Here is a 21,653-nt window from a genome sequence, read left to right as displayed (position 1 = left end):
TGCATCCAAACTCATAATCCGCTTACTGTTTTGCTGCTTCTTTTCTTGTTCTAAGAGATTGTACAGTAGTACTTAGTCAACCTTTTGAGCTAGCTAGTTTTGAGTTGACTAAATTTTGAGAGTGAACTGTGATGGATGATAGGCTATACTGCCGGCCAGGAATTGAAGGTGTGGTGTATCAGTTCACGCCTGATGTAGTGATATATGTTGCTTGCAAATTTGTCGTACGGATATATGAAGTTCAGGATTGAGTAACACAAAGTTGCAATATTTATTTGTTCGATCGCCAATAATACAAGTTAGTTACAATTGCCGAACTACTGTCACAGTTTCTCCGAGAGCACATGGATCGATACGATACATAGTAGCTGACTGACAGTTTACTCGACCGGGCATCATCGATCGGCTCAATATTTACTCGTGCTCAAGGTGTTTGCTCGATCATGGCCTGAAGAAAGCCGGGTGCGGGCGGCCGGCGCCCTGGAAGGAGGTGTTCTTGAGGTGCTTGGGGGCGTCCTCGAACGAGTGCCTCCTCGCCAGCGACAGAATCTTCTTGTCGGCGGCAACGAAGTAGGCCATGCCAGCCACCGTGCAGATGATGAGCGCCTGGCCGGTGGGGTTCAGGTTCGCCTTCGCCCACGGCAGCATCCTCACGCTCGCCAACTGAACATACAGCATATACGTACAGCAGCGAGAGATCACAATCAGGGCTCCGTGTCTCCATGTACGTACGTACATACGTAACGATAGATTATCAAACAGAAGGACATGTATGTTTAGCTAGCAGATGAGCTCACCGTTGGGACTGCAGATGCGACGGTGGCGACGGCCGCGGCCCTGGCTCCGGCGAGCGTTGCCTCTGCAATTTTTCGATCACCAGCTATATATGGTAAGAAAACCGATCGACGTGTACATTTAACTGACAGCTAGCTGGACTCTCATGTACGTACTGCAGGCACTAGAACAGCAGAAATGTTTACCTCTGGAGCAGCGTTTGGCCATGGCGAGCCGCTGGTCCAGGTAGGCACGGGTCACTGTCGACATCTCCCGAGACAGGCCGGGTTACGATGCGTAGCCTTGCTGTTGATCTTGAGGAAGAGCAGCAAATTAAGCTAGCGCTGGTAGGAATTGAAGTTGAGATGTGCTTGCAGAGAGGCCATGCTTTTATAGGCGGCATGCAGCAGTCCAAGCAGCAGTGGATGGATCGCAAGAGGAGAAAAGCTGTGCGCTGGGGTGACCGAACGGGGAGACCGGGCGCGCGCGGCCACGATTTTGGGCGAAACCCACGAGCCGGGAGGGCAGGTTTGCTTAGCAGTTAGCACCGTGTCGGCGTGTGATTGCTGGGCTGGGAGAGCAGCCTGTGGTTAGAGAGCCACAGGATTTGCCATTCCAGCTCGAACGGTGAATATTGCGGCGGAGCTAGGTGTGCCGTTATATTAGCTACTACACTACTCCCTCCGGAGTAGCAGTATGGAAGTAAGTTGGAAAGCGTCTCTGAAAAGTTCTCAGTCTATGATACGTACTTGTATGGCGTATCAGCACAATATCTGTTTATTCTGCGGTGATGAACTGTCACGGTCCCGTAAAGGCCGAAAGGCAGCCAAATTGGAACATTTCAATAGTCATGCCCATGCATCAGCTACTACGGGTACGTTTGTTTGGATTTCTGTTTCTGATTTCTCTGAAAAACTGGATTTTTGATTTTTTTTTTAAAACTACTTTTCAATTTTAGATGTTAGATTTTACAATAAATTTTTAATTTCTCAGTACATATTTTTAGAAAAGCTATTTTCAGTTAGCTTCATAGTTTTTACTTTATTTTCTTATAAACAGCCTTCTAGCTTTTTTAAAAATCATTTTTCAGCAAACTCATTACAGAAACAAAAGACAGAAACAATCTAAAATAAACAGGCTCTACATCAGACAGAGCTTGAGCTTGACAAGACGAATTCAAGCGAAACGATCTGTCGCATAGATTCGGCGTAGACCTGTCACGTGCAGTATGACCGGCAAACCAGCCTGCCTGCTTTTACAGAGTTACAGAGGGGTCATAGCTTAATCGTGCCCTCAGTTTTTGCCCGGAACCCGTCGGTCATGTTCCACACGGTTGCCGGCTGCCGGTTTTCGTCGGAGTTGGTGCGCACACAAGGCCGGCGAACTGGTCGGCGCTCCTAGTTTTCCGGCGAAACCGGGTCAGTCAGCGACGTCACTCACTGATGTCTTCCATTCTGTGAGCTGCTTCGGCTGGTTCGCCAAAATATACGGGCCATAGCCGATGGCACCACTCTAGGCAAAAGCAGTAGAGTAGCAGGGCAGCTGGGCTTGGGAGAAAGCCCGACCTCTAGCCGGTAAGCCCATAATGCTCCTCTGCCCTCTGCACTGTGTCTGAAAACCACACCAGTACACGTCCGTACAGCACAACGCGACCTTTTTTAAGATAAAGAAATGAAATTATTCCAGGCTCTGCATTCTAAGATGCACGCATTGTTTATTATTACAAAGTTACGGCTATAAAGCTATCAGACTCCACTGAAATAGGAATAATATTAAAAACCAAAACATGTTTGATATAAACAACATAAGTTTAAACTCAAAGCCTGCTATTGAACCGTCACCCATAATTAACAAAGATTATCAAAATATTGTAGTCTCCAACAATCGACTCCCACCCTTATGCGATGACGTTCCTCTTCTTTTGTAACGGAGGTCAGAAACGTGTCTAATATGTATATTTGAAGACCACAGGTATCACAGAGTTAATTGATGTCTTATCAAAAACTATACCCTTACAGCAAGCTAGATTGCTCAATAGAGAGTACTCACCCCAACTAAAATTTAGTGTTCAAGTTTTCGGTTTACCCTTATTAAATCAATATCCAAACATGTTAGATACACTTAAAGGAATAAGACCGTATGTGACTTACATCATTCGCCAAATATATTTAGCTGATTGACAGTAAAAAAGAGAGATGTTGAATGGTTTTGTCTAGGTTATAGAAATAACATTTCAGTCTATCTTACCATTGCCGTTTGCGCTGCCAAGGAACGGATCCCTGGTCTCCCTCGTCGGTGCCGCCGAGAAGGTCGTGTTCTTTGGTGCCTCCTGCACAATCTATAGAAGAAAAAAAGAAAGAGTAGATGAACTAAGAACGAAGAGAAGACCAAGTAAATCTGAACATTATACGTGAAGGAGAAGGATGGCACCAGTTCAGAGACCCTGTTGCCCTTCTTCTGGTTAAATCTGCAAATAAAATTACCTTCTCACCCTTCCACCACTTCTGCTTCCTTCGGTCATAAATACATGTCGTTTTGTAAAAAGTTTAGTCAATTTTTAAAATTTTGACAATAGCTTTCAAAGTATTTACGTAACATCCTGAGCTTTTAGCATTTAGATTATAGCAAAAATTCATTCTTTTTAAAAATTCTAATTATTTAAACCAACTTAAAATCAAGGAAGTATATATTTAAATATATGTATATGCTTGTATGTATATATTCAAATATATTATTTAGGCTAAGTATTCCAAGGAGTAACCAAATTAATTTCTACATTAATCTCTGCAATAAAATGATCATATGCATTTTTGTTTTATATATTTTTATGGTTCTTTGAGTGGAGATTTGAATTTGAATGCCTCTCAAATTCAAATCTAAGTCCTTAGATTCAATCCAGCTGACATCTAAATCAATTCAAAATTCCTTGAGTTCAAACCTCTCCCAAAAGCCAGGGCTTCAAATCCAAATCCTAATTCAAATAAGTTCAAATCCAATTTCCAAATCAAAATCCAAATACTTCTATTTGAATTTAATCACAATTCTTTTTCCTTTCCTTTTTTTTCTTCATCTCGGGCCACCCTCTCTCTTCCTTCTCTTTTGCGGGCCCAACTGAGACGACTCCTTTGTCCTCTGTGCAGCCCAGCCGGTGGACGCTCTCCCTCCACTCATCCGTGCACGGGCCGCAACGCGCACTCACCTGGCCCAACTCACGTGCGTGCAGACGCCAGCCCAATCGCGTTGCCGCTCTCTCCCACCAACGCGCGGACCCCATGACCCAGTCGCCTCCTCCACCTCCACCTCGCCTCCGCCACACTGCTCCTAGTCGCGTCGTTTTCTGGTATATTGCCTCCATTTTGTCCTTGGAGTCTGGAGAATCATCGTATATATATCTGCAGTAAGGAAAATCACAGATCACAGTTTTCGTTCAAAAATAATAATAATTACAGCTCACAGCGGCGAGTGCAGTGCACGCATACTCGAGTTAAAAGAATATGTGTACGTAATCGAAGGCTAATGACTGACAACAATAGCTATATGAATCAAGATCAAGATAAAATTATATGAAACAGTGTCGTCTTGCTGCTGATTGTAAAAAGATCCTGACAGGACAGGAGAAAAATGACCAGCTCAGTTCCAATAATTCCAGTTCCAAACATTTGCGGGAATAAAAAAGGGACATACGAATGCCGTGTCCTAACTCAGAGCATCTGCATCAATAATTCATCTGGAATTAATGCTTAATTTCCAACCAACACTGCACGAGAGGGAGTATAAGAGATCTTGAGCTGGCTGTACTACGAAGAGTACAAAGTCTTTAGTGATTCTGCTTAACTATTTTGGAATATGCCATTCATTAGGAACTCCGATATGGAGCTGGTTATTGTTCCTTCTTGCCGGACAGAAGAGATCAATGTTGTTCTGAGCCTGCAAGAGAGAATAAAGCTAAATAAAAAAATAATGCTCCAAGTATGTTGTTCAAGTTTCATATTTTCAGTATTCAAGCAAGTAATGAAGCAACATCTCTTACTGTCTTGTTTGGTAATGAAGCTGTAATCTTTATATGCTTCATGATGCCTTGTTCGTTTCCATATCTGAGAGTATTTCATCATCGGCACACCAAAGAAAACAAAGAAAGGGAAACACATTAGGGATGACTAAATGGATCCAAACTTCAACCAGAGATTTAAAAACTTTGTTCCAGCATCGATCAACAATATTCTTACAGGAACAGAGCTATAAAGTAGTATATGCATAGGATCAGTACTAGGACAAAATTCAACAATATTCTTACAGGAACAGAGTTGTACTCAGCACCTGTCTTTTGGAGGCCGGGCAGGAGAGTGGTTTCAGTCACCTCTCCTTTTGATTTCAGATAGACAAAGCATCTTGCTCAATCACTGATACGCGCAGCGGAGGCATCTTGCTCATTATTCCAGGCATTTGCCTCATGATGTTCAATGAAGAAGTATCATTAGAGACAGTCAGACAGGAGAAGCAGCTGTAGCATAAATTCCAGATTTTTCAAGCATAGCTCTAATTTCGGTACTAGTGAACTATACATGCATCAGAGATAAATTATGCATACCCTTGAAAAAGATCATTAATGTTCCTTCTTGCCCGACAGAAGAGATCAATGTTGTTCTGAGCCTGCAAGAGAGAATAAAGCTAACTAAAAAAAATAATGCTCTAAGTATGTTGTTCAAGTTTCATATTTTCAGTATTCAAGCGAGGTAATGAAGCAACATCTCTTACTGTCTTGTTTGGTAATGAAGCTGCAATCTTTATATACTTCATGATGCCTTGTTCATTTACATATCTGAGAGTATTTCATCATCGGCACACCAAAGAAAACAAAGAAAGGGAAACACATTAGGGATGACTAAATGGATCCAAACTTCAACCAGAGATTTAACAACTTTGTTCCAGCATGGATCAACAATATTCTTACAGGAACAGAGCTGTAAAGTAGTATATGCATAGGATCAGAACTAGGACAAAATTCAACAATATTCTTATAGGAACAGAGTTGTAAAGTAGTATACTAGTATATGCATATGATGGTTCAAATAGCTTACTTCTCCATGCCATCTCTCACCACTAGCACAGAACAGAATATTTTGGATGCATAAATGTACAGAATAAAAACTACAAGTTGTAGGCCATCTCACCCTCCAATTCTTAAGACTGTAAAACACAGAAGTAAATTCCTTGGACCCTAAAAGGATAACAAACAAAAAATGAGATAAAGAGGATATCTCATATGCATATCTATAGAGTTGAGACCAATGTATAGGCATATCTCATACTTCATAAAAATGAAAAAGGAAATAAGAGAAGACAATTAAAACTGGTATTTCTAGTTGAGATTGTGGATCCTGAACAGAAACTGGTCATGATTTTTCTCCTATGTTAACGAAACAGATTTTACCGTAATTACAAAACATTTATTTCAATACCTGTAAAGTTAATTCCTCCTCAACCTTTCATGGAATCTCTTCAGTCTCTTATTAGATGGAGCTCCTTTCGCAACAATCTTATTTGGATCAAGGACTTCGATTGCAAATCATTGGTTCGCCCCTGAAAAGTGTGCTAGCAAAGGCCCAAACGATGTTGCCTCCATGCTACCATCATCCCCTTCACCTTCCTCCAAAACCTCATCCAAGAATCGCATCACCCTCTCTGACTGCTCTGCACTCTTTGAAGCTTTGAATAAAGCAAGATTAGCCTTGTTTCGGAGGCCACAAAAACAAGCCATCTGTTCCGATTGCACATGGGTATTGGTAACCCTATCAGATGGGAATGCAATCTTCGCTTGAATTGTCCACCTCTCCACAACACAACATGTTGGAATGTTATCAAAACCAAGAAACCTCGTAACAACAAATATGTGTGCGCACGGGATGGCTTCGCCCTCCATCAGTCGGCAATAGCAAGAAGCATTCTTCATCAATGAGCCATCAAAAATACATATGACATAAACTAGGTCTTTCCTGACACCTTTGGATCCAACTCCATACTTTACAAGACCATTTTCCGGAGTCACCTCTTTAACTTCCCATTGACATAGTCCCCTAATCTGCTCCCTGACCTTCTTGAACATCTTCGGTGTGTAAATACGGGCAGCCTTTTTCTCAAAAATGTCAGCGGATATCCTAGTGAATGGGACTGACAGTGAAGCCTTTGCATCAAGCTCAGCTTCATTCCTACGGATCCGTGATAGGGAGAACTCATAGTGCTCCACTAAATCAACGAGTGACATCTTCCGGTCCAGATGCTTGTGAAGCCTTGAGTTCAGGCTCTCGCTTCTTTGATTGCTCTGCATGCTCAAGAAATGCCTCCCTTTAGTGTATGCTGCGGACCACTTCTTTCTAAGATCATACATCATCACCATCCATATGTCTTCTTCTGAGATTCCATAATTCTCCTTATACTCCATCCAACGTTTCTCAAAATTATCAACTGTCATGGGATGGTACACGAACTTTCTAAATTCGCTAAGCTTCTCCCCGCGGAGGCGATGAATCATATTCTGCTCTATGTGCCAACTGCACAGCCGGTGATCTGCCTTGGGCATAACAATCTCAATGGCACGTGCCATTGCAATGTCCCCATCTGTGATGACCGACAATGGATGATGTTGTCGCATAGCCTCCAAAAATGCCTCAAGCAACCAAACATAAGAAGATACACTCTCGTCCGAAATGATCCCACACCCAAACACAACCGTACTGTGATGATGGTTAAGACCAATGAAAGGCACAAACGGGAGGTTATACCGGTTCACACGATAAGTGCTGTCAAAAACGACGACATCCCCAAAGGCGTGATAGTCAATCCGAGACTGTGTATCTGCCCAAAAAACATTTTTCAGATGCCCTTCATCATCCACACTGTACTTGAAGAAATACTCTGGATCTTCTTCTTGCTTTCCTCCCATATATTTTAGAACAAATTCTGCATCCCTACCTTCAACTCTCTCCTTCTTGTACCTTGCAAAGAAGTTGTACAAGTCCCGCAACAAGAATCCAGTCTCTTCATAGCTACCATGATTCTTCTCCATAACATCCATTATCTGACATTTACGTAGCCCACCGATGCCCAACTCAATGGTTTCAGCTTTCTGAGCATCATTTAGCCCACGGTGGGACCGCATCACAAACACATCTTCAGGTTTACAAAGTACATGACAGTGACCATCCACAAAACCTTTAACAAACCATAATCCGCTCTCTTCATTCAGCTCGATGTCAAGCTTAGCATTGCAGCCACAACGGGTCAGTGCCTGTGGCTCCCTTTGTTGATCAGTTCTTTCAAAAAATTTCAGCAACCTGTGTCCTTTAGATGAGCAGCAGAACCTCCTCCATTTCATCTTCTTTGTACCTGCTTTGTATCTCACCTTCTCCTTTCTCACACTAAACCCTTTCTTTGCTGCATAAGAATTGTAGAACTTGTAACCATCCTTCTCACTCACAAACATCTGATTTACCACACTATTGTATTCCTCGATCTCCTCCAGGCTAACATGCTTTTCCGCATCCATCACTCCAAACTTCCAAAATAAAAAGCATATGGATCAATGCCAATATTTTTAACAAACAAATAATAATCCTAAATTTCATCATAGACCAATTAAGAGGACCAAGCACTACTATATTTGAATTCAGGTTTTTTCCTACCTAAACCATTCAACCAATAACCTAGCATATCTTGTACACTTCCAAACCTCGATAATCAAACAAGTAATATGTAACTGAATTCACGTTTTTGCTAAGTACGACACATAATGCACAAGGGATCCAATACAACATATACAAATGCAACTAATATGTTTCAAAATTACTAAAAGAAACATTATGTAACAACTCAGCAATAAAATATAAGGTTTTGACATCATGATGATTGAATTGCAACACGACGCTCAAGAAGCACCTCTTCGGCAAGCAGTCCCACAAGGATCAGAGGCAGTAGCATCAATTCATGCGCCAGGCGACAGCAAGTGATGGGAAAAACCGAAACATATCAGCAATAATTACAACTCTGATAATTCATACTAAAGCACATATCGCCATTCTGCAGGTTGTAATGCATACAAGAACCGAAACATAAATAACTAGTATCGACGGTCACAGGAAACTAATCCAGACAGAACTAATCAAGTGCTAGTTCTATCATCCATCATCTTATGAACAAGAAGGAATGTTACTAGGGTCAATTCCATGACTCACCTTGTAGATCGTGGTACGTTCGGGCCGTTCTCCTTGTGACGAACTCAGGGGTGATGGAATATCGTCGGGACGGACGGTGACGACTGCCGAAGGCGGCTCCGGGACAAAAGGCGGACGTGCAACGCGTGGTGAAGCCGGGCCAAACGGGCCATGAGTGGCCACGCTGCGACGGAACGGTGGCGCCGGGGATGACGGGTGACGTGTGGCGGCGCAGGGACGGATCGATGGGCTACGAGTGGCGGTGCCGGGCGTAACCGCGACGGAACGGCAACGATTTGCGGTGCCGGCGCCGAGGCGGACGGGCAAGCGCCGGGCCGAAATGACGATACACTTGTGGGGGCGCCGGGGCGTACGGGAAACGCAGGGCGGCGCCGGGGCGGAGGGGCATGCACTGGCCCGGACCGGTGTCGACTGGTGGCGCCGCCGGGGCGAACGGGAAACGCCTGGAGGCGCCGGGGTGGAGGGGCAGTCGCCGAGGCGGGAAGGAAGGGTGACGAGTGCGCCGCTAGGAAGGAAAGAACGGGAGCTAGTGGCAGCGTCGGACGGAAAGAATGGACAAAAATGCCCTGATGATGCGGCTTTGGATCAACCTAATCCAATCGATGGCACTTATTGTAAAATTACTAAAATACCCCTCTCAAATGAACGGTTGATATAAAATTACTAGTGCTTATTTACTAGTGGTGCGGTATATGTAAAAGTTCTCAATCATTTACGGCAATCCGCTGCTGGCCTTCTTCGCGGTGGGCGGCGATGGGTAAGTAAGTGCTGGACACACGGATAGAAAATTTTCACTAGCCCCTCGTGGATACATAGGTTATCAAAATCTTCATATGCGTTGAGATTCGTATTAGATATGTAGTTAAAAATAGATTATAAAATAGATAAAAAATTAACAGATAAATATATATTAAGTGAAAACGATAGACTGAACGAGATAATTAGACGGGGTCTCGTTGTTTTCCCTGAAGCCGTGGTGCCTTTGCTGACGGGGTCACCCGTCAAAACACTGAAGCAGCTTCTCGATCCCATCCACAGAAGACGTTGTCTCGTAGTCGGTCGTCGCCCCACCAGATACGGTGATTTTGTGAATTCCATGGAAATGGAGCCCAGGAATTCAGAATTTGGAATCTACGCATTTATAAAGGAAACACACGAGTGCTCTCTTTGCCAGCCGCTCCCCTTCTCAGAAACCAAACCATACATACACGGTGCATGCATGGATTGGTCATTACCCGCAGGTAAGATTTTTTTTATTACTTCATTTAGTAAAGAATAAGTGAAGTTTTCGGATTCATTTACTCATCTTTTGGAGAGAAAAAAATGGTAAACTAGCTTAGTAGCTCGTATTATTGCACACACAACTAGATTTAAAAATATAGACGTGTATCTATTCTATCGGTTATCTTAATATAGCAAAGTTAAAAGGAGTCATGACCACGACCATTAGCAGCCAGCAAACCAAAGAAAATTTTCTTTCCTTTCCTTCAATCAAAAGACTTTCTACTCCCAGTTCTAAACCTTTTTACTCATAGATCAATACTAGTACTTTCTACTCAAAACCTTTGTACCAACAGATAAAAGACTTTCTACTGGAAAACTTTATACTCATTGGTAAAAAAAACTTTCTTCTGACAAATCCAAAACTTTATGCCGTATTTTCTAAAACTTTCTACTCGCAAATCTGGGAGGGCGGCGAGATCCTCCCGTGGTGGCCTTCTCAACATGCGGTGGCCGGCGCTACAATGACGACCTCCGGTGTGGGCTACGGTGCAGGTGGTGTGCACGGGACGCGGTGGCGGCGACTCGGCCGGTCCACCTCGAGCTCTTCTCCGTCAGAGAGAGAGAGGGAGAGAGATGGGGACAGAGAGAGGGAGAGGAGGGCGGCACAACCTCGCCGTCGGCCACTGGCCACTAGAGCTCGTCGGGCCCGCCTTCAATCTCAGCGAGAGAGAGAGAGAGGGGGAAGGGTCAAGGGTCACAGCCTCACGGGATTTTTGCGAAGCAAAAAGTGGACGAGGAGGCTCCACGTTCATCCCGACATGCACCATTTGCGCTACCTTAGCTAGCCGTTTCGCCTCCTTCCTTCTTAAAATCTACAAATTATCAAGTCAATCATAAAGGGAAAAAATGCTATTATATAATTATAATGGTTGAGATTAAACTGATATAGGTGGCAACGGTACCATAATACAAGTATACAACTCTAATTGAAGATAGTTTGTCCAATCCAAGGCATCGACCGCCGTGAGCCTTCCTCTGATTTGGAGATGTTGCTATAATTTGAAATGAAACTTGTACGGTTAGTTTTAGTTTTATGTACATGTTAAAATTAACGGTTTGCTAAAACTAACTGCACAAATATGTGGTCATCCAAATTATAATAGATCGCATCTGATCAATATTAATACTCTTGGAACACATTCCGGACTACAAGCATGATGTTCCAATAATTCCTACTAGCAAGATGGCCCTCGTGGCCTTTTATATCATAATTCCTTCCATCTTAAATTTATATATATACAATTGATCAGTACGTACTGTCTGCTCGTAGTTTTTTTTAAACTGCGTTAGTTTCTTTTCTTTTTCCTCCAATGCACGTCCGTTCGCTTTTGTTTGGAAAGTTGATTTCCTAAGGGCATGAACAATACTGTTTGTTTATATCTAGTGTTTAAGGAAAGAGACTGTTAAATACCTATATAAAAATATAATTTTTAATGCAAACAAAAACTATATATGATTAAACATGGTTAACTATCTTGTTATTACTAATATAAGTAGCAGTGTTTAAGTAAACACCTTATCATTCGGCTAAGCACATATGTCATTACAGTTAAAAAAAAACTCATTTTTTTTTCATAAGCAACTCATCTATACACCTATTGTACGTAAGAGACATGGATGAGATTGAAAGAAATTAAATATAGAGTTGTATCTCTTATTGCTTACAGATTTATGTCCTTTTTGCTATTGCAATCAAAATAGATGATTCTCCACCGTTATAATTTTGACCCACGACAATCAATAGTATAGATCTTTCTTTTTCCCTATCGATTAATGTGGTAATTTCTAGGTCTCGGAGCAAAGGAGGTGGCTCCTTTTAATATTGTTATATTAAGATAATAGATTTAAGTTATATAATGAATAACATATATTATCTTAATATTTGAAGGAAAAAAGGAGACAGCATGTTCACTCTCAAAGTCACGAAATTACCATGTTAATTGGAAAAAAAATGATCTAGATCATTCGTTGTTATGAACATCTAACAGTCTATATTAAACCAAAGAGTATATATCAAATATGATTAATAAATAGCTAAATTCGGAATTAAAAATTATAAAAAATTAGCAATTTGATTTCCATGCGGTTTGGGAAGCAAAATATCTAAATAAAGAGCTCAAATAAAATAAATAATAATTAAAATCAGCGTTAGAATAGAAAAAAGAAAGATCAACATCAAATATAGTCTTAAAAAAAATCAAATTATTATAAAAATCAAATACGTAAATAAAGAGTCCACATAAAATACAATTCATTAAAGGCTATTGTGATAAAATATTGCAGTGAGGCTAGTCACACTATTAGAGCTCCTATGTTCGCTCTCAAAGTCACAAAATCACCACGTTGATCGAAAAGAAGGAAGATCTAGATCGCTCATTGTTATGAATATCTAATGGTCTAGATTAAACCAAATAGTTCATATCAAATATGATTAATAAATGTCTAAATTCGAAATTAAAAAATTATGAAAAATTAGCAATTTGATTTTCATATGGCTTGGAAAGCAAAATATCTAGATAAAAATATAATTAATAATAATTGAAATTAGGGTTAGAATAGAAAAAAGAAGGATCCGTATCAAATATAGTCTTAAAAAATCAAATTATTATAAAAAATAAATACTTTAATAAAAAAGTCCATATAAAGTACAATTAATCAATACTAAAATTCATAAATAATAATAATAATATTTTAAAATTCTTATCTCTTCTTCTAATTTTATGCATTTTGTAACTAAATGACACTAACCTCATAAAAAATCTAAAGAGACTAATTTTTAATCAAAGGTTATCATGACAAATATATTAAAGCGATACTAGCCATGCTATTAGCAGGACCACCTTGCTAGTTGTATATATAAGTCTGGTGCCTATGATTAAAATACATATGTACACTTTATACAACTCTTGTGTGCCTATGATTAAAATTTACAGTTGTATTTACTATACAATCATAATGCATGTATATGATCGAAATATGGTTGTGTTTCTGAGTATGCAACCGCAATAGCTGTAATTAATTTACACCGTTATAATCTAGCCTCACAGCCCACACTTATCTACCGGGAAAGTTAGGTCAATGTTAACTTTCTGTCTGTGTCAAACTCTTGATCGCGAGTAATCGGCCGGAGTAGTAAACTATCCTAAATTCCCAATAACGTTGTATCAAATATCAATAATCAAACTTACCTACAGGTAAGAAGTTGCTGCTGCTGGTTGTGGCGGCCACCCAGATCTTGCAGCACAAGACTGCAACCGGTGGGGTTGGTGCTGGGAGCAGCAGCCTGGCAAAGCCCGGCTGCCCCGACAAGTGCGGCAACGTCAGCATCCCCTACCCGTTTGGAATTGGAACTAGGGAAGGTTGCTTCCGGAGTGGCTTCAATGTCACATGCGACGAAGATCAAGCGGCGTATCTCGGGTCGAACAAGACCTTTAAGGTATTCGAAATCAACCTGTCCCAGGGCGAGGCTCGCGTTCAGAAGCACATAAGAGCAAGCTGCAGCGAAGACACCGAGGACACCGGCCTGGCCTTGCATGGGCGACACGGCAGATTCAGATATGGCCATTCTTTCACAGTTTCTAACACTAAGAACAAATTCACGGCAATCGGGTGTGCTACCATTGCAGTCATCCATGGCGAGAACAAATTTGAATATACCAGCATATGTGGATCGTTCTGCAATGACGAGCACAGCATCGAAAATAGCACACAGTGCACTGGCATGGGTTGCTGTCAGACTTCCATCCCAGCTAATCTTAAAGTTTTCTCGATCTCATTCTTAACAGTAAACGGTGTGGACTACTCTGCTGTCCAGAATTTCAGTCCATGCAGCTACGCTTTCGTTACCGAGGAGGACCGGTTCAAATTCAATGCTTCGTATGCCAAATCAACAGAATTTCTAAAACTGTATGGTGGGTTTGAGCCTGGCCGTGGGGTTCCTATGGTGCTCGACTGGGTCGTTGGCAATGAAACTTGCGTGGAAGCCGAGACGAAATCAACATATGCATGCCGCGCCGAGAAGAGCGTCTGCATCAATGTGCCCAATGGCTTGGGGTATCGATGCAACTGCTCTCCAGGTTATGAGGGAAACCCCTACCTAGACCGAGGGTGCCAAGGTCAGCATGCTTGCATCTGCATATTCTCTTCTCTCGGTGCTAATGCTATTTGTGAATTGTGCTTTACTCCGCTCACTTGCTTGAACCACAGATATCAATGAGTGTGATTCTTCATCAGTGTATTCATGCAATGGTGAATGCATCAACACCATTGGGAGCTACAATTGTTCATGCCCATCAGGAACTCAGAGCAAGGATCCCAAGAGCACACCCTGCAGTCCAATAGTTCCTGGCTCCAACCAGCCTCAAGTGAAGGTGGTCATAGGTATATTTTGAACATTAATAGTTTACAAAATAATAACTTCACCTTTTTTCCTGTGGGGCCTTTGGGGGGTGTGGGTGGGGGAAACAAAAGGCATGATAAATTCCAAACAGTTTCTCGTAGTGGCTTTATCATATTTTCCTCATGTTACATTGTATGCGAAGTTTTTCCTTGTAGTAATTAAGGTCATGATAAATTCCAAACTGTGAAAAAGAATAGTTCTAAAAATTACTAATAAAACAGCTATGTCGTGTTAGAAATCAAGAGTCAAGACGTGTGGACAAGTGTAATCAACACAACAGGGGAGACATGGATTTAACATGAAAAATCTCTAAAAAAAAGTCACGGCCTCACAATCGGTGATCTTCACTATAGAGAGAGAGCTACAAGCACAGAGGATTATTTACAATGAGTTGACAATTCAACCTCGTGGCTTCTAAGAGGTATATGTCGACGTCAAGTTAAAGATAAAAACAAGCCTGCTATTCGGGGCCCCTCTGAGACTCGTCCTATCATCATAACTTAGACTAAATTACGGTCTATTCGAAAAGAAAACTAAATTCCAGTCATATATCAACATGTTGCAAACCCTAAATAACATGGGAGGATTAAGCAACCAATTAGTGGATGTTAAGACTTTTTTAAGAGAAAGGGGGGGGGGGGGATATGCAAAGTAAAAGGGAGCCCTTTGTTTTGCGAAATGTGGCAGTCCAGCAAGTTGAACTGAAGATAAGTTGATACCTATATTTTCAGGTACTTCCATTAGCTTAGTCTTCCTCATCTTTTGTATCTTTGCTACAATGATCAAGTGTCAAAAAAAGAAGCTGGCAAAAGAGAAGAAGAAGTTCTTCAAACAGAATGGTGGTCAGATATTATATCAGCAAATACTCTCTAAACAAGTTGATACAATGATAATATTCACCGTAGAAGATTTGAAGAAGGCAACAAACAATTTCGATAAGAGCAGAGAACTGGGCACAGGGGGGCAGGGCACTGTCTACAAGGGCATTCTAAGGGATAACAAGGTGGTTGCTGTGAAGCGCTCAAAGATCGTGAATGTGGTACATACCAAAGAATTTGTGCAAGAGATTATTATACTTTCACAGATCAACCACAGGAACGTAGTCAGGCTTCTAGGCTGCTGCTTAGAAGTGGAAGTGCCCATATTAGTGTATGAATTCATCCCAAATGGCACTCTCTTTCACTTGATCCATGGTGACCACAACAAACAACCTGTTTCGCTGGAAGTTCGTCTCCGTATCGCCCAGGAATCTGCCGAAGCATTGGCGTATATGCATCTCTCCATCAATCAGCCCATAGTACATGGAGATGTGAAGTCTCTAAACATTCTCCTAGATGAAAATTACATGGCGAAGGTGACCGACTTCGGGTCATCAAAGATTCTTCCCAAGGACGCAGTTCAACTAATGACAATGGTGCAGGGAACTTTGGGTTATCTAGACCCTGAGTACTTGCAAGAGCGAAAATTGACAGAGAAAAGCGATGTTTATAGCTTCGGAGTTGTACTTCTAGAGCTTATCACAAGGAAGACAGCGATATACTCCGAGGGACATGAGGAAGATAAAAGACTTGCATCATCCTTCCTACAAGCAATGAAGGAGAACAGACTTGAAAGTCTCTTGGACACTAGCATAATGGCTATGGGAATGGGGGAACTGTTCCAAGAAGTTGCTGAGCTAGTTAGCATGTGCTTGAGTTTCAAAGGGGAGGAGAGGCCTTCCATGACCCAAGTGGTTGACAAGCTAAAAGCTATACGAAGTACCTGGAAAGAGGTTCTTATGTTGAAGCACGAAGAAACTAAATATCTAGCTGAGAGGCCATGCATGGCTTCGACATTTAGCATCTCGCCTAGCATGTACTGGACGGCGCGAATGATGGGGGTGGATATCGAAACACCATAGGTAGACCATGACGGCACTACCAACATGAGATATGAATATTAGATGATAGGTCTCCAGTTGTATACATATAGTTGTCGTGCATGTAGTCTAGCAACCAAACAATCTCACTTGATCACACCTAGTCTTGGCATGTAGGTGTCATGCAATCACGTTATTGTAGCTCATCAGTGGTACGGTGTATAGCTTACACGATTAATTATTTTCTCCTTATTGTTGTTGAGATCTTAGTATATTTTTCCTGATCAAAGGATTATAAAAGCTTATTTTCTTCTCTAAGCCAGAAAAGCTCTAGTAGTGACGCGATATGAGCCCTTGAAAGGTAGCAAAAATAGAAATAATAAGATGGAAGATACTGGACCGAGGTCGGGCTTCGACTTTTATTTGCTACACAAATGTCACTGATTACTCCACTTGCATGTAAACACGGCAGTGGGCATGTCGAATCGATCAAGTATAATCCAAAGCATCTGATCGCCAACTAGTTTGGAACCGAATAAGCACAGTGGCTCGCGTCTTTCACGTTGCAGAACTGCAGTAGATCCTAGGCTTCTACATAGCCAGCGGCGGATCTTAGGCGGGCGGAGGGGCTCAAGCACCCTATCGGCTGCCACTCTCCTGTAGCCTCCTCTTCCTTCCTCCATTTTTTGTAAGATAAGGAGAAGAGAGAGATGAGGTGGAGGAAGAAGATCAACCCTCCTTCATGACTTCGTTGCCTCCATCACTGTTAACACAACTCACAATAGAAAGACCTGCAGGCCGCATGCAGTTAGTTTAGTGCCCAGAACCATGGCAGCTACCATTGGCCATCGAATGATATCCAGCCATAGATCTGGAGATTGCTGCGGAGCCTAGCATCATCACTTACAGGATCTGTTTGGTAGAGCTCTTCCTAATCTAAATTCTTTGAAGAGAGTGATTCTCTAAGAAAAATGATTTGTGGAAGGAGGTGATTCTCTATGATAAACTCTATAGAGGAGGTGATTCTGTGTGAGAAGTGAATAAGAAGAAACTACTTTTTTCAACTCTCATCATCTAGTTAATTTCAGATAATCATTCCCAATGATTCCACTCGATAAGCTAAAAATTGAAAAAACTGTTTAGCATAGCTCCCCTTATTTCAATTGGGGAGCTACTCTAGAAGCTCTTCCAAACAGACCCACGGTTTGTGCATGGTTGCCCTCGGTTTAATTTGATCCCAAATTCTTGCCAACCGGTTGAAGCTGGTATGAACAACGCGTGACCGACGTTGGCATCAACAGTTCAACACTACGATTCTTGGTGGTTTGGCACCGTCCCCGGAGAAGAAGGGATAAAGTCCATCATTGCTTGTCATGTTGTAGGGTAGGCATAGCGCAGAGCCGACAGCCGAACCGCGGCGACCATGCGGAAAGGCGGATGCGAGGCTCTGGGCGCATAAATGGGCCCAAAGCGTGATCTCCATCGGCGGTAGGCTTGGCTGCTAGCAGCCCACCAGAGCGCACCCTCGTCGTAGGCTAGCCGTCTCAACCGGAGCCTACAACTCCATCTAGGCTGCTGGGCCTGGCCGATCATTTTTTTCACAACGAATTGACGATTATATTATGAGCAGAACCTTTCAACCATCACAAGAGAGATGGCAATGGAATCATCTTGGTCAAGTCATACATGGCGAGCAGATCTTGCGAGCCATCAGGTCGTCTTAGGCGATAACAACACTCGGTGTTAATTATGGGAAAGAGTAGAAAAAGAATAGAGAAATTGTGAGGCATGGTTGGACTAGACCAAAGGAAGGGTACGTCAAGCTTAATATTGATGCTTCTTTTTGTCTTGAACAATGCACAGGGGCGGCGGGAGTGGCGTTACAGGACAAGCATGGCATGTTCTTGGGGGCAAGTAACAATAAGATATTGTAAGTCGATGCGGGTACAACAACTTAAGCTTGTACCCTTCGTGATGACTCCTTCTCGTAGGCCAAGTGGGGATTATCAATTTGGACCGGAGACTATGTTAGATGATGCGAATTCGGTGGGGCAAGCGGCAGTGATTTATGAGGAATGATCATTTCTAGCTCGCGAGTTTGATCATATAATAGTTGAACATTGTCTTAAAAAAAGCAATCGTATTGCTCATAACTTAGCTTGTTAAGTAGAGGGTTCCCAATTTTATGTTTGGATTAAGAAAGCTTTATGTTTATTTTATCGGAATTGGTGACCGATATAATGCTTATTTGATATCAATAAAGGTGCCATGATAGCTTTCCCTTAAAAAGGAGAGAGATAGAATCAAATTTATGTTACCGTGTACAAATTGATATGGTGACCAAAACCATACGTTACATGGATTGCAGTAACATGAAAAAGGAAAAATAAAGAATGCAGACTCGTATTATGTGCACAAACTTGAGTTATTTTTTGAATGGACGAGCTTGAATTCTTGATGCTATTCCAGTTCCAGCGATGCAGCTCAATTGAAGCTAAAATTTGAGCCTTCGTTTCCACACTTCCCTGTGCGCACCCAATCAACTGTTGCTGAAGCAAAAGCCTTTTTTTTTTTTTAAGAATTCCGGAGTGGCGATCCCCAGTTCCCTCACACATTGCCACCGCGCGCGGCGGAGCAGACGCTACCGCCCCGACAAGTAGGAGAGCGCGAACGACTCGCCCACGCTCATCACCGACGACGACGCCGTCCCGGCCGAGCCCCGGGGCGGCAGCCCGAACGGGCCACCGCGGTGCGTGCGCGCGGGGTCGAGCGCGAGCAGGTCGACCACGATCATCTCCGACGGTGGCGGCGGCTCCACCGCGGCGCCGCCCCTCGCATCCAGCATCTCCACCACGCGCGCCATGGTCGGCCGCGCGCTGGCCTTCTCCTGCGCGCACCACAGCGCCACGTGCGCCAGCCGCCTCACCCCCGCCTCGTCCGCCGCCGCCTCCCCGGACGCGACTAGCCGCCTGTCGAGCACCTCCATCACGCGCCCCTCCCGGGCCTTGTCGGCGACGATCTTGGGGAAGTATGACCACCGCCGCGACCCGCCCGGTCCGGGCTCCGCCTGCAGGTTCCGCCGCCCGCCGAACATCTCCAGCAGCACCATCCCGTAGCTGTACACGTCGGACTTCTCCGTGACGCCGGCGCCGAGGAGCCATTCCGGGGCCAGGTACCCCGTCGTGCCGCGCACCGTCGTCACCAACCGGCTCTGCTCCTTCCCCATCAGCGTGGACAGCCCGAAGTCCGAGAGCATCCCCCGGAGGCGGTCGTCGAGTAGGATGTTCTCCGGCTTCACGTCCAGGTGCACCACCTTGGCGCGGCAGTCGTGGTGCAGGTACGTCAGCGCCTTGGCCACATCCACGGCGACCTGGTACCGCTGCGCCCACGTCAGGCACCTTCCGCCGCCGCCGCCGCCGGCGTGCGGGAAGATCCACTTGTCCAGGGAACCGTTCTCCATGTACTCGTAGACGAGGAAGCGCGGGCCGTGGGGGACGAGGCAGAACCCGAGGAGGCGCACAAGGCCGACGTGCTGCACGCTGCCGATAGCCGACACCTCCGACTTGAACTCCTTGTCCACGTGCTCGGACCCGTTGATCCGCTTCACCGCCACGGCCGTGCCGTCGTCGAGGATGCCTCTGAACACCGTCCCCGATGAGCCCCGCCCCACCACGTACCGGAAGTCGTCCGTGGCCGCGGCGAGCGCCTCCAGCGAGAATCTGCTCGGCAGCCCGGCGACCTTCCGGAAGAAGCTGTACTCCACGCGCACCGACACCTCCTCGCCACCATCCAGCACAGGCCGCCTAGCCATGCGCTCGGCCCGGCCCCGCGGGCTCAGCGCGTGACACAGCAGCGCCGCGACGGTGCCCGCCAGCACAACCGAGAGGATGACTGCCGTCGAGAGGTAGAACGGCCTCGACAGGCGGAAGCAGAGGAATAGAGTGAGCTCGAGGGCCACCAGCACGGCCGCGGCCGTGCCGGCGAGGATCTTCACCGTCTTGCCCTCCATCGATCGTGCCAATGCCATCACCGCCTGGCGACATCGCTCACCTTCACCAGTGCACCACTCCCTCTGACTTGACCACCCATCCTTGCACTTCGTCGTCGTGTCCCGAGCTAGTTTTGACTCGACGCTCGCGAAATATACACATAAGATGGGAGAATCCAGGCAATTCTTGACGAATTTAAAGACGGCAACGTCTGAACTAATCCTTTGGTTCTTAGCAATGGCTTTGTCTTGGAGTAGTAAACCGCTGACTTGGTGTAGGAGAAGATCAAGAACGGTTCAGATCAAGAAAGGGATCAAAGGGCAGCGCAGATGATACCTCGTCATGGCGAATTCGTCCAACATTTTGTGTGCAGAGAGGAAACATCAATGCGTTCTTTTTTCCGAGCAACATTGATGTGCACTTACAACGTCAAGAGGAGAAAAGAGGCACGCCTCCAATGACATCAGTGTATAGGGACGTGTGTGGTGTTGGTGCCTTGTGTCTACAATTTGGCCAAATCAAAAGTTGAATGTTTCATCCATAAAGATTAAACATTCGAACAATATCAGCCACGTTAGCATTTGGAAACTAGAGATTAAGGAGAAACTATATTACCTTGAGTTCTTGACTTCTCATTGAAGGCACTGCTGCTTATCATCAAATTCTTAGATTGCAATTTCAACAGACCAAGGTATGAGCACGGTTCAAAAAACCAACGGTAACCGCTCAAAAATCACGATAACCGACCTTCTCGGTCCGGTCCGGTTTCAGAAACCGAACGGTAACTGAATTTGAATTCAAAAAATTCGAAAAAATCAAAAAATCAAAAAATCAAAACAAATCTTAAAAAAACTAGACACAATTCTAAGACCTTATGTGAAAAAAATTTCAAAAATAATATCGTTTGCATCATATTCTATAGGGAGGAAGTTTAAAAAAAATGAAAAAAATTAAAGCGTGCAGCTCAGTTATGACTCATGTTAAGGAAAAGTTTAACATGCAAACACATATTTTTTTATGTAAAACGTATTTTAAGAGAATCTTTAAAATTGATTTCACTTTATTTAGAGTTTTATTAATTTCTCTATGATTTTTACAAAGTTCACAAGCATAAAGTGAAT

At 43.6% G+C, this 21,653-nt stretch overlaps 4 protein-coding genes across 5 annotated transcripts; 1 reads left to right on the top strand and 3 right to left on the bottom strand.

Moving 5' to 3' along the window:
- Nucleotides 1-247: 247 nt before the first annotated feature.
- LOC133883309 (early nodulin-93-like) lies at nucleotides 248-1,145 on the bottom strand. The gene is made up of 3 exons (XM_062322591.1): nucleotides 981-1,145; nucleotides 798-859; nucleotides 248-663 (listed from the first exon to the last, which is right to left on the bottom strand). Exons 1-3 carry the CDS (start codon nucleotides 1,042-1,044, stop codon nucleotides 442-444), a joined length of 348 nt encoding a protein of 115 aa, XP_062178575.1. The 5' UTR covers nucleotides 1,045-1,145; the 3' UTR covers nucleotides 248-441.
- Nucleotides 1,146-3,759: 2,614 nt separating this feature from the next.
- On the bottom strand, nucleotides 3,760-9,160 carry LOC133930886 (protein FAR1-RELATED SEQUENCE 5-like). Its single transcript, XM_062377657.1, has 8 exons — nucleotides 9,003-9,160; nucleotides 6,234-8,326; nucleotides 5,946-5,992; nucleotides 5,530-5,593; nucleotides 5,363-5,424; nucleotides 5,092-5,221; nucleotides 4,805-4,868; nucleotides 3,760-4,701 (listed from the first exon to the last, which is right to left on the bottom strand). The coding sequence occupies exon 2, from the start codon at nucleotides 8,315-8,317 to the stop codon at nucleotides 6,341-6,343; it is 1,977 nt and encodes a 658-aa protein (XP_062233641.1). The 5' UTR covers nucleotides 8,318-8,326; nucleotides 9,003-9,160; the 3' UTR covers nucleotides 3,760-4,701; nucleotides 4,805-4,868; nucleotides 5,092-5,221; nucleotides 5,363-5,424; nucleotides 5,530-5,593; nucleotides 5,946-5,992; nucleotides 6,234-6,340.
- Nucleotides 9,161-10,118: 958 nt separating this feature from the next.
- On the top strand, nucleotides 10,119-18,908 carry LOC133930885 (wall-associated receptor kinase 3-like). Of its 2 annotated transcripts, none has more exons than XM_062377655.1 (4): nucleotides 10,119-10,243; nucleotides 13,481-14,401; nucleotides 14,493-14,666; nucleotides 18,407-18,908. In XM_062377655.1, the coding sequence occupies exons 1-4, from the start codon at nucleotides 10,222-10,224 to the stop codon at nucleotides 18,475-18,477; spliced, it is 1,188 nt and encodes a 395-aa protein (XP_062233639.1). In that variant the 5' UTR covers nucleotides 10,119-10,221; the 3' UTR covers nucleotides 18,478-18,908. The 2 variants fall into 2 exon arrangements, with proteins under 2 accessions (XP_062233639.1, XP_062233638.1); XM_062377654.1 differs by lacking the exon at nucleotides 18,407-18,908 and adding an exon at nucleotides 15,417-16,861.
- On the bottom strand, nucleotides 18,847-20,943 carry LOC133930887 (probable receptor-like protein kinase At5g20050). Its single transcript, XM_062377658.1, has one exon. The coding sequence runs from the start codon at nucleotides 20,568-20,570 to the stop codon at nucleotides 19,185-19,187; it is 1,386 nt and encodes a 461-aa protein (XP_062233642.1). The 5' UTR covers nucleotides 20,571-20,943; the 3' UTR covers nucleotides 18,847-19,184.
- Between the last annotated feature and the right edge of the window lie 710 nt (nucleotides 20,944-21,653).

Source organism: Phragmites australis, chromosome 10 (genome assembly GCF_958298935.1).
Source record: "Phragmites australis chromosome 10, lpPhrAust1.1, whole genome shotgun sequence".
In the NCBI taxonomy this organism is placed as follows: Eukaryota; Viridiplantae; Streptophyta; class Magnoliopsida; order Poales; family Poaceae; genus Phragmites; species Phragmites australis.
Note: the sequence above shows the minus strand (reverse complement) of the source record. Positions and strands in the feature narration are given on the sequence as shown.

Coding starts and splice junctions, on each gene's coding strand:
- LOC133930885 (XM_062377654.1), top strand. CDS start 10,222: ATGGATTGGTCATTACCCGCAG. Junction 14,402..14,492: donor CCTAGACCGAGGGTGCCAAG/GTCAGCATGCTT, acceptor CTTGAACCACAG/ATATCAATGAGTGTGATTCT. Junction 14,667..15,416: donor TCAAGTGAAGGTGGTCATAG/GTATATTTTGAA, acceptor CTATATTTTCAG/GTACTTCCATTAGCTTAGTC.
- LOC133883309 (XM_062322591.1), bottom strand. CDS start 1,044: ATGTCGACAGTGACCCGTGCCTACCTGGACCAGCGGCTCGCCATGGCC. Junction 860..980: donor GGCCAAACGCTGCTCCAGAG/GTAAACATTTCT, acceptor GAAAAATTGCAG/AGGCAACGCTCGCCGGAGCC. Junction 664..797: donor TCGCATCTGCAGTCCCAACG/GTGAGCTCATCT, acceptor CTGTATGTTCAG/TTGGCGAGCGTGAGGATGCT.
- LOC133930887 (XM_062377658.1), bottom strand. CDS start 20,570: ATGGCATTGGCACGATCGATGGAGGGCAAGACGGTGAAGATCCTCGCC.
- LOC133930886 (XM_062377657.1), bottom strand. CDS start 8,317: ATGGATGCGGAAAAGCATGTTAGCCTGGAGGAGATCGAGGAATACAAT.